The 12,795-nt window shown below is 37.2% G+C and overlaps 1 protein-coding gene across 1 annotated transcript in view; it reads right to left on the reverse strand.

The window, feature by feature from the left end:
- Positions 1-3,637: 3,637 nt before the first annotated feature.
- LOC125060201 overlaps positions 3,638-12,795 on the reverse strand; it is a 59,321-nt gene continuing 50,163 nt past the window's right edge. The window contains exon 3 of the mRNA XM_047664981.1: positions 3,638-6,400. Coding sequence (XP_047520937.1) covers positions 5,888-6,349 — 462 coding nt within the window. The 5' untranslated portion in view covers positions 6,350-6,400 and the 3' untranslated portion in view covers positions 3,638-5,887. The remainder of the gene's footprint in view (positions 6,401-12,795) is intronic.

Below are 12,795 nucleotides of genomic sequence, written 5' to 3' on the forward strand. Positions count from 1 at the left end.
GAAGCTCCAAATAAGTCACAAGTACATCGTGCTGCATTTTTGACTCCGTAATTCGACCCTGACAGTGAGGAATATACGATAAACTACGAGGTCAAGCGAAGAAGAGATATAATCACCTGTAGGACTACGATTATACGTGGGAGCAATGGAAAAAGCATTTGTAGCATCAAGATGGCCGACGTTAATCTTTTGTTCGGTCAACCTATCAACAGCGAAGTCAACAAAGAAAAACAAAACAACAAAAGTCCATCTGGCTCTTGCATCATTCAAGTGCGCGTTCTGGAGAATAAGGTCGGCAACGATGTGGTAACGCCAACTCGGCACTACGAGGGTGGTGGTCTACTCTTATCCCTCTACCCTGCTCCGTGGCGAAGATGGTTACATCAAAGTCGTCAACACCGGGTGCGAGGTTATCGTGTGGTCGCCAGAAGAGGTCCTAACAAGGGCTGAAAGCTGCCAGGAATGTCCGTTACAGCCGTATAGTCAGGTAATTTCCTTTGCTGCTTGCCATACTTTTGCCAATTATAATGCCAATAATATAGGTGAACCCGTAACTACTGATTTATGACTGACGCGTGTAAATTGGGAATAGCCGGTATACCTACTTCTATAAAAGCAGACTGACGGTACGTTGCGCCCCGTTATAGGTATATTTTAGTAGAGCATGTATCATAGTTATGAGTTTGAAACTCTGGCAGTCGGTGGAATCTTTGCGTCGTCTTCGCGTATACATTGTCGGGAAAAAGGTTAAGATTGTGCAGCAGTCCGCGCTACGCTTACTAAACGCGACATTATACCACATATCGCGAAGGTGGTGGCTTTCTATACAAGATTACGATATAAGTGTCGAGTATAGGCCGGGAGAACACATGAAACATGTAGATGCGCTTAGTAGACATCCGGTTGATGCTATGAACATGAATCGTCTAGAAGTGGCGGATTATTTTTATACGGTGCAATGTCAGGACGATAGTTGAGCGCAATCGTTAGTCAATTAAAAGATAAAATAATTTCGAAATTATTGATAATAGGCTCTATCGTAAAAACTTGAACGACAATAGGTTGGTGGTCCAAAATTCGGTCAGATAAAAAAATAATACAAATGCACCATCACGACATTAGTCACGTAGGATTTAATCGCTGTAGCGAATTAATCAAAAACGAATTTTGGTTTCCTTAAATGACAAGATTTATCAAGAAATAGGTGACTGCATTGCATTGCATGTCTTCATTGTGCATACGGCAAAAGGTAAACTCCATTCAATTCCTAAGCCCTCTGAGCCTATGAGAATGGTTCATATTGATCACATTGGCCCTTTTACTAAGACAAATAAGGGGTATCAATATATGCTCGTTATGACAGACGGTTTTTCTAAGTTTGTAATAGCTGAGCCAACGTGTACTGTCAACTCGATCGAAACTATTCGTGTACTACGAAGAATATTTAGTTTATTTTCCTTCCCTAATCACATAGTCGCCGATCACGAAAAGGCGTTCATGAGTAGGAACTTTAAGAAGTTTTCGAATGATAAACAATTTTATACTCTCAATGCTATTGCTTGTCCGCGTTCAAGTGGAACGTACAAATGTGACAATACTGGATGCATTACGAGCCACAGACCCCAGTGAAGCCTCTAGCAATTGGGCTAACTATTTGCCGACATAATTTGGGGAATTAACAACACAATTAATAACACCACCACTTACAAACCTTACGATTTGATGTTTGCTCGGGCTGGAAGATCAGTATGTGATGTTGCGGTTCCCGGGCGAGTTTCTGAACCAGTGTCGTGTCGAAAGAAAGCATCTGATAGGATACTAAAAGCGAGTGCTACAATAAAACGTTACTTTGACAAAAAGCGAAAATCTGCTCACATCTATAAGAAGGGTGATTTTGTCCTATGGCGACAAACACCGACTTGTAGCGCATCCAAAGTTAACACTAAACTCGAGGACTTGTATTCCGGTCTTTATGTCGTAACTAAGGTAGTGGGCAATGATAGGTACCAAATGAGAAGTACACCTAAAGGGTTTACGTGGATATAAGAGTTTTACTGGATTAGTATCTGCCGATTCGTTGAGACCCTATAAAAGCATTATTACTGTATCTGATAGTGCCAGCAGTTCAGATGAGCAACTTGAAACCGAATATCTGATTGATTTATTAGAGAGCTAATTGTAGTTGTTGTTCCCACGGGAACAACTGTTTCAGGATGGCCGAGTGTAACGGACGTGACGTCGCCAGTCACATCCTGCCAAGCCAAAGCCAAGCCAGAGCAAAGCCAACCCAAAGCCAAGCCAAAGCCAAAGCCAAAGCCAAAGCCAAAGCCAAAGCCAAAGCCAAAGCCAAAGCCATAGCCAAAGCCATAGCCAAAGCCATAGCCAATGCCATAGCCAATGCCATAGCCAATGCCATAGCCAATGCCAAAGCCAAGCCATACCATGTTGACCAACCCTCCAGCCAACCGCCATGCCTGCCAACCGCAAATGCCAGCCACTTGGAGGGGATGAGCCTATATAAGCCAAAGCCAGCCATATTAAAACCTACTTTTTGGAAGACGTAACAAATAAAGAACAAGTGTGCTGTCACTCTGCCATTTTATTTTCACTGTCAATTATAATAAATTAAAATACAATTATCAATAAAAGAATAGGTCAATTATATTTTATTTATCTTGAACTAATAAAGAACTAAATTATTTCATGATTCTATTGTTACGAAACACAATCGATTTTAAAGAAATCTTGTTTTGAAATTCTGTACTTACATGTAAATTACCAAAGATCTGCCTGAGATAAAAGTATATCTCATAGGAAGTGTCCATTTCTGTATGGACGTACACAAACAGTAACTAAATAATAAATTCTCGTTAGCTTCAAAACTCACTAAAAATAAAACGTTGCTGAATATAGTTAGTCTCAGATTCTTTACGAAGAAATTATTAAAAGCAATATGACTGAAAGGTTACTAATTTTAAGACAATAATTAGTACAGGGCTACAGGACCAACTAGGCTATATTGGTAATGTAAAATCTAGATGGCGCTGATCTCTATTGGTCTGAAGATGTGGGTGTTGATAGTTCTTATACAATAATATAGATGGCGCATGAAACTTTAAAAATATTTTATTCTATTTATATCTGCTGGCCCAAACACCCAAATTTCATGTTTCAGAATACCAAAGTTTATAAAATATGCAATGGGATCATTTTCCGGTGCAAAAAATATATTTTTTTTTATTAGAAGCTACAAACAGCTAATCATTTTCCTATATGGAAATAAGTATGTGTGTGTCGTGTTGTAGGATTCAAGAACTCCACTTCTTGATTCTTATACGAGTATTTTAAGGTCTAGTTAATCTGTAGAAATTTTGCGATCCAGACTTGGTGATGAGTGAGGTGAGCCCTGAAGTCGTGCCTTTGGGTGGAGAGGTAATAAGTATTTCTTTCATTGAGCGCAAATTTAATTTGCAGGGTGAATGAAAACCCACAGAACCTGTAGGTCTTAGTCCGTGCAAAATTTCCAACGTGTTAACCACAGTCTGATCACCTATTGGCTCTTAAAATTTAAATATTTTTTATAAATAATTTAGTAATGAAAACATAACGACTTAGGTAAGATAAGAAAAAACTCGCATTAAATATGTAAAATTATTTTAATATTGCATTACAATAAAATTGTCACAACAAGGAATTTCCACGCCTACCTTACACTAAAGCCCGATTCACATTGTTATATTTCTTACTAGATTTATTTCAGTACAATCGCTATCTAATAATTTACTTGGAAACTATATATGTATAACGACGAGTCCTTAGCACGAAAAATTCGTTAATTCGAAGCATCGAATAGTTAACGTAATTGATAGTAAACGGTAGACCGTGTATTTAAAACAAAACTGGAGCAAAATTATTTGGAAAATCTAGGCTTTCGATCTGTCAAAAACTGACAGATAGATAGGCCTCATGCATACGTTCGAATATAAAAAAACTATCACTTCCTGTAACAGTCATAGAAACTAATCTATCAATTATGTTGTATATTAACTTATTACCTCTGTATTGAATCGTGAAATATCGTGTTTAGGGAATTATGTTTTAAAACAAGATGTATAAAGCGGAGGATTACGTAAGTGACGTTTTGACAATTTGCATCAATAATTACGTAAATAAGTTCGTCATATGTCAAAACCAAGGTCGTTCAGAAGAAGATAAAGTCAGTCTCATCAAAAGGGTCTTTCAAATTATTATGGAACTACAGTTTGACAGAAAATATATCCAAATTGATAGATACTAGCGCCACTCTTAGAGTTCTTTAAAGATCCAAACTCTATCTTTAACGTATGTTCACAACTGCGTTATAGCTATTAGCGTAACATAACTTTTATTGTTCTGAGCGTCTATTAAAAAAAGGTAGGTAAGTTTAGGACATCGTCATTGTGTTATTGGGGCACTTACGAAATACTTATTAACTAGTACACTTAACGTTACATCACATATAGAATGAGACATTTTCTAAGTAACAATGGCCGAAGATATTTCGTCATTCCGTTCCCAGTTCCCACCAAAAAGAATCTCCTATTATGCACGTGTCGATCTGTTGAACTATATTTCAAAATAATTTGTGATATGTCAATTAAGCTCTAAAATAGTTCCCGTAAAAGAAAGTTCTGAGTCCCGGTGAGATAGCCAGCGCGTAGCCGTTTTTTAATTTTTTTCCTACCAATAGAACCGACATGCGTAAGTTTTCTTTTACCACACTAAGTCTGGCCTGGCTAATACATTAATACGCGGGTAAAACACACACACAAACAATTTTTAAGCGGTCCTCCGAGCTTCGAGAAATTTAAGTATTGTGTATTTCAACAACGTTCTTTAGATATAACAATTAATTAGAGAATTAAATTTACGAATTAGAATACGGCCATGAGTCCAACAGATCAGACTTAATAAAAAACTCATTTATACAGATTTAAGATTTTATACATAAGTACCTACACATTTCTATATTTTAATATTAAGTAAACGATATCAAGAATCTTAGAATTATTTAAGCTGTTGGTAGATAAAGAAAAAGATTGAATATAATATATAAAAACTTACATATGTACATAAAAACCTTAATTACAAACTGGAGTTTCCTGATAGGATTTTGTATCAGATTTGAATGGGCAGTGTTTTAAGATAAAGCACCAGAAATGTTAGCACTCTTTTCAAAGTATGCGAGTTAAAATCAAAATGGAATTCTGTAGAAAATGCTAAAATATTTTATATATCAAATCGTATAAATGCACATACATGTACTTTAGGAACAATCTCACGTATACCTAATTTTAAATTTTGTTGATAGCTCTGAGATCGAAGGAAGTTTGTCAGCCACCTTGAAGCACAAATATTATTCTAGAGTATGCAGGAAATTTCGAAATTTTGCACAATAAAACAACTCTTGTCTCGATATCTTTTTTGCACCTAAGCGTATTTGATCCGGTATAAAATACTTTTAAGATTTACCGGGTCAAATAAGTTCATGGCACTGTATGAAGCCATAAAGCTTTTCATTTATCCACCATGCGTGTCATCCAATATCAATAATACATTTTTCAAAGAGAATATATTTCCTCAAAATATTACGTTTTTATGTCCTTTTTTGTAACTATGACGCAAAACGAGTCAGGGATCAAAGGTTTGCAGCTATTCTCATAAGACCTTGTATTTCGAAACACATTGGAACTGCTTTTATTGTGCTTGTGAATGCAAACCGCTAAATATGACCTTAATTGGGATATTAATTTAATATTCTGTATCATTATAGATAAACTTTATATCGGTAAAAAGCAAATACGCGCTGGGTTGACGGAGTGACGTCACAACGGTATCGGCTCACAGATTATCTCTTGTTCTTATTCTTCATAGTTAAACGCCGCCAAAAGCTCGACTTTTCCGCAGTCGGCTGTTCTTCCCGCGTCTCCTCAGACTTGGTATCCCCCCTTAACATATCCAGGAACGTTGGGTCACTCTTCTTCACGTTCTTCTCTATTTTCACAGCTTCAGCGCTTAGTTCAGCCTTTAGTTTTTCCGGACTTGTGTTTTCGACCTTAAATTCGTTAGGGTCTTCGACGAACGCCTGTTGCAGGTCGCGCATAATCTTTTTCCTTATTGTTTTCTTCATACTGAGATGTCTTTCAAGGGTTTTCACGTCGCCATTGGTGTACGTCCGAAAATCATCTTTTTTCTTACGGCTGGACTTCTTTGTTTTGTCGTCATGTTCGTCGAATGTCTGTTTGGCTTCGTATTGCTGGTTGAGTCCGAAGATGTCGCGAAGGTGTGGGATGGCTCGCTCAGATGTCATTGTGGACGATCACGCCCGCTGCTCCCGGTCACTGACACCTCATAGTGAGACCTGGAATTGAGAAAATCATTTTTTAATCTATATATATATCATGAAAATGGTCTTCGTTTGAGGCTCAATCACGCCTAAACCACTGATCGTATCGACACTACCATTCGATGCGAAATTTTTCCTAGATGGTTTATGGCTATTTATTTATTAAATTCCAACGTTCCTTCATTTTTTTATTGCTGTTTTACTTTTATGAAAATTTATCCATACGGACTTCACCGCGGAAACATTCGGGGAGGCTTCCTAGAACCTCTAAACGTCAACATCTGTTAAAAACTCGATTTTCGAAATATTTCAATTTTCTTAGCGGGAAGTTAAAAAGAAGAATAATAAAAATATGAAAAAAATAAAATAATGAAACATAAAATTTATTTTAATTCGTCCAGCAAAGCGGGCGCGAAACGGCTAGTATGCTATATAATAACTTCGATGGTAAATTTTATAGACATCAATACTTTTTTATACATTACATTAAAAATTGTTGCTATAAGAATCAATATAAATATAATTCCCCTTAAGTACCTTAATTTTATAATAAGTCCAGATCAGTATTGAATTTGCTTATTAACTAAATAATTACAGTTAATTTGGGTTACTGTACCGCTCCTCTCATCACTATAAGTATAGTAGGTACCTATCTATAATTGAGCTTAGCGGAAAGAGGAAAAGGTGTGTCCATCAATAAATAATTAAAAACTAATTACAGATAATAATTTATTTATTAATTGTTCTTGTCAGAGATTAAAATATAGTAATCTCTACAGTGTAATAATACCTAGTCTTAATTATAAGCTGATGATAATTTGTTACAAAACATTTACACTATGAAGCCACCTATAAAACCTGTGATGAAAAATCGGTGGCCATTTTCAGCAACTCCATAGAGACGTTTCGCCGTGTCGTTTTGCTCCCAAAATTAATATAAAATAAAAAATAAAAATAGAATATATTTATCATCGAATATTAGATACAGGTATCACTTATTCCATGTCATTAAATTTGAATGCAATCTCAATCCAATTTTAGCAATCTTAGATCGACAGTTCGATCCATTTCTAAAAAAATTCCAATATTCAATCCATGGATTGAGTTTGAGTTACCAATCTTACTTTTTTAGCAAGATTACTTGCAATCTTTGGTCGAATAGACAATCGGACAGTAGATTTGTTATATTAGCAAGAAGATTGGAGATCGATCTTTAGATACGAATCAATCCAAGATTGTTTATAATCTTGGATTAAGGATACATTAGTAATTTTGGGCGTTAGCAACCTTGCAGTGTTAATTCTTTTGCTATGTTATGTCTACCAAATTGCTATTTATGTAAGGATAGTTTTTTGTATACGGCGCTTGGCGGATCCATGCGACTTATTCGATACAAAAAGTCACCTCACATGTCATTTTCACACGTGTATATCTAACATATGTGTGTATTTTTCTAACATATTTTCATAAGTGTTTGATTGTCCTCAATTTAACATGTGTGTTTTTTGAGAACATAAATAAAATAGTAGGATTACAATTTATTTTTATACCAATATTATTCGACAACAAGACGCTATCCGAAAGGATAAAGTTTAAACGAATTAAGCGCATTAAAAAGCAGGCAAATTTATTCATACAAGTACGCATATTCGCTGAAATTAAGCGTGAAATATGGGAGAATAGAATAAAAAGACGAAGTTTGATTGAGACACTAGATAGGAGAACTATTAGATATATAGAAGGAAATATAAGCTACATCGAGTAGTAAATGTCATATCCGATAAAGAAGATTTATTTAAATGATAAAAAATTTAGCAAAACATGGACTTGATGACCCTTTTGTCTAGTACGCACTTGTGATGGTGTGAAGATATTTAGCACATGATCCAACACAATGAACGCTCTGTAACCAGTGGTTTGTGAAACGACTTCCTCCATTAATCATAAACCCGTGAAATCTTGACTAGACAAGCGATAAATTTGCATTAGACTTTAAAAGATTTTTTGAATATCATAAATCTTTATTTATAAAAGTCGGCTCCAAGTCTTCGTCAACCGCTGTCTTCGCCGTATTCTGGGTATCTACTGGCCCAAGAAGATCTCTAACGAGCAACTTTAGGGGCGCAGCCGAGAAACCCTGATTATCCAGCAGATCAAGCAACACTAGTGGAAATGGATAGACCATACACTCCGAAGAGATTTCAATTATATTTCCAACCAGGAGCTTGATTGAAAACCGGCAGCGTGGTGACTCCAAGCAAACCTGGCGTCGTACAGTTGCAGACGAGGCAAAGAGAGCCGGAAAGACTTGGAGCGAGGTGAAATATGAGGCTCAAGACCGAACGCGATGGAGACTCACTGTGGACACCCCTTCTAGGGCGTCCTTAATGTCTTATAGCCCCATTTAGGTGTTATCAGACATTAAAATAAAATAAAAAATTAATAAAATAAGTTTATTAGGAACATAAGATACAGGTATCACTTATTCCACGTCATTCAATTTGAATTGGTAGACATCCCTACTCATCGGCAAAGAAGACAGAGGGTGTAGGCCGCGAGAAAAAGCCGGCGTGAAAAACTCTTTTAAAATAGCAAATCAATAAGTCAAGTAACATATAAATGGTCAAAGTTTAGTTACTTTAACAGTTTGCAGACTGCTTTTAAGGGTGAAGCTTAAAGGCTGATTCACGCTACACCGTGTCTCGACCGGGCCGTGCCCCGGCCGGGGCACGGCCGGGGCACGGCCTTACATTAATGATATACTTTTGTATGAAGTAATTCATGCCTGACCGTGGCTCGGCCGTGCCCCGGCCGGGGCACGGCGTTGTAATGTCGGTGGGTATTGTTTCCCGGCTCCGGCACGGTCCGGCCCCGGCACGTCGTAACATGAACGTAGGCGCCCGGGCACCCGCAGAGCAGTCAACGTCAAATCTTAGTGAGGTTAAATTTTTTTTTGTTTTTTTTTTGACAAAAACAGATATAGTCGTCCAAACACGTACGTGCGTACACCCAAACAGCCCGGTGTAACATGAACCACTGTCCCGGCCGGCGCACGGTGGCCGTGTCCCGGCCGGGGCCCGGCCCGGTCGCGACACGGTGTACCGTGAATCATCCTTAAAGCCTGATTCACGCTACACCGTGTCTCGACCGGGCCGTGCCCCGGCCGGGGCACGGTCTAACATTATTGATATACTTTTGTATGAAGTAATTCATGCCTGACCGTGGCTCGGCCGGGGCACGGCCGGGGCACGGCGTTGTAATGTCGGTGGGTATTGTTTCCCGGCTCCGGCACGGTCCGGCCCCGGCACGTCGTAACATGAACGTAGGCGCCCGGGCACCCAACGTCAAATCTTAGTGAGGTTGAATTTTTTCTATGTACGATAAATATGGCTTTTGAAATCTTGTAATTTTTTTGGTTAGATCTGGTTTTAATTTTTCAAGTAAATGAGTAAAGCATTCTTTAGATATTCTAAAATAACCATAAAACTTGCTCTCGTCGTATATTAATTCTTTGTAAAGTAAAGAAAATTCCCCTTCTGCTTCTCGCTTTCTCCAGGTTGGATGTACACCCGATCTTCTTTTAGTACTTTCGCTTCGTTTTTCTAATACTTCGTCATTGATGGCAATTGCAATAGCTGCCAATTCAAATTGTGAAAATTGCATAATTACTTAAGCGTCAAGTCTATCGACAGATGAAATCACTAGCTGACAAAAACAGATATAGTGGTGCAAGCACGTACGTGCGTACACCCAAACAGCCCGGTGTAACATGAATCAATGTCCAGGACGGCGCACGGTGGCCGTGTCCCGGCCGGGGCCCGGCCCGGTCGCGACACGGTGTAGCGTGAATCAGCCTTTAATAGGCTTGATTTAAATAAATAGGTAACAAATTAAGCCCCTGAAGTTATTAAGTACCATTTTCAAATACAGTAAGGTTTAGTTGTACCATTTCTCGTATAGCGACATCTGCAATCTGCGCTGCGATGACGTCACATCCTGAAACGCGCTAACGAAGTTCCGGCGTCACTGGGACTTTTGGACCAGTCGGTGGTTAGACTAGTTGAGAATCCTCCCTTTAGGTTGGAGTACACCCACTCTTCTTGGTGGAACTACACATGATTTATTATAGGATTCCGTATTCATGTACTAAAGTTATGTGTGGGAAGGTGAGTTTTGCAAATTTTACTTGAATTTTCATTAAGTTTACCCTTATTTACTTTTTGTACGCTAGTAAATTAATGTATTAGACGCAGGAAGGGACGATTTAGGATACAAACGAATCGCATTCTTCTTCTTGCAATCTTCATTGCCTCTGCTCTTGGGTGAATGGTGATGGTAAGACCTGTAAGGCTCTTTACTTGATCGGTCCAGCGAGTATAGGAGGTCCTCTCAGCCTGTCATTATAACTTTTTCTAAACATTCTGGATCTCAGGGTATCCAAAAAAACTCAGTATGAGTTGGTAATAAAGTGTGAAAGACGATTTTTACCCGTAACCGTCTTGTTATGGACACGTTTGTTTCCTTAGGTGTCCAGGGAATCCTCCACCAACACAACATTTCCAGAGCATCTATGCAAGGCATATAAGACATTTTGCTATTTAACACTTTTTAGTGTGTTTTGGAATCGGCTATTTTCTTTCTCGAAACTCTTTAATCTACTGCTTTGTGATAATTCTACCATTTTTATGAGCTGTCAAGGTTTTTGTGTGATTAAAATACACAAAGCTGTAATATATTGCTACCTTGTTGCAGGATATCAATTAATTTCCCTCAACAATAATCCTCATACATTATTCTACGTACGTTTAGTATGCATAATGAAAACGCGGACGTATTCACTTTCATCTACTCGACGGAACATGACATTCGTCTTGCATTGTTCATAATATACCCGCTTCACTGCATCGCCTCTCACCTACGTAGGGTCGCCACTGGCTGGATTAGTCAAAAATCAAAATCATTTATTCATATACCTAGGTAACATAATGAACACTTATGAACGTCAAAAATAAAAGAAAAATATATATAAAAAATGTTTCTAATTTTACATTTGCTGTCAGTTCTCAAATCAAGGGCGTAGAACGGAAGAGAAGAACTGCCAATAAACTCTTTTTAATCGCCAAGTTTTTTTATTTTATAACACGTTTGTAAGGAGCTGCCACCATTACACCATGTTCAATAAATAGTGTGGTAATAAATAATAATAAAATAAATTAAAAATAAAGATTTGTCCTCTATAAGCAGGACGCATGGTGAAATAGGAGCACGCACTTACATTCCCGTGGGAGCAACACGCATTAAACGTAAAGAACAAAATAGTACCGGAAAAACCAAAATTAAAATATGTAAATTCAATTATAATCATCAGGTGCTAGACCCTTTTATTTCTCTTTGTTATCAGATTTATGTATCTGTTCAATTTATAATTTTCTTTAATCGGAAAAGGTTATAGGATTTTTGGAAAATGTCCAATATGTCATATAATGTCTGTATTCGCATTATGCGTTTAATGTCTTCAAGAATGAAACATTGAAATAAGTTGAAGTATTTGATTAACGGCCTACTTTTACACAAATAAAATTCTTTGACAATAAATTGAGGATCATTATAAATAAAAATGAATAAAGATGTGTTGCTTAGCGCAAAACTTAAAGACAGCTGGACCTGAATTTGGGTAATTTTATTTTGATTTATTTCTTAAGCTCTGAGGAAGGTTTTTATTGAGAGAAAAAGGGTATGCCAAGTACAAAAAATCATATTAAGCCGAAACGAGTTCGCGAGGGCGTAACAAAGAATATTCTTAATTTTTTTATCGCTAGCCATCTGGCAACCCTATTATACATTTTGATTTGTTGCGTTACCTCAGTTTGCTTTACGTACACTGCTTTGTCTAGATTATGGAGTTAAGAGGTGTGGTACAAACACTATGTTTAAAGTATATACTCTGCTATATATGTTGTTTTTAAAAAGAACTATCTACCAGAGTAAAATATTAAATAAATGATCCAAATCTCTATTTTTTTCTGAATAATTGGCTTTTAAAAAGTTTCCAGTCTGCGAGCACTTTGTTATTGGTAATGGTTAACAAATAGGATGCAAATAGTGTTTTTTTAGAGACAACAATTTAAATAAATACATAACGTTTTGATAATCTCCTCCTTCGGTATTTCGGAAGTTGACATCAATAGGTAAAGGTAGGTGTTGTATATATAAACTCGCATTTTTTTAGATTCTCTCAGACCACGTTTACTGTTTAAAACTCAAACCGCGTTATAAATTCTTCTGTATCAGTTAAATAATCTTTCATTTACTCGCATAGAACAAAAGTAATCCCTCACTTCACTTTACACCATGACACAACACAGCCAAATTAGATTTTTAATTGTTTGCAACCTTTTTGTGAATATTAT

Source organism: Pieris napi, chromosome 21 (genome assembly GCF_905475465.1).
Source record: "Pieris napi chromosome 21, ilPieNapi1.2, whole genome shotgun sequence".
Classification (NCBI taxonomy): domain Eukaryota; kingdom Metazoa; phylum Arthropoda; class Insecta; order Lepidoptera; family Pieridae; genus Pieris; species Pieris napi.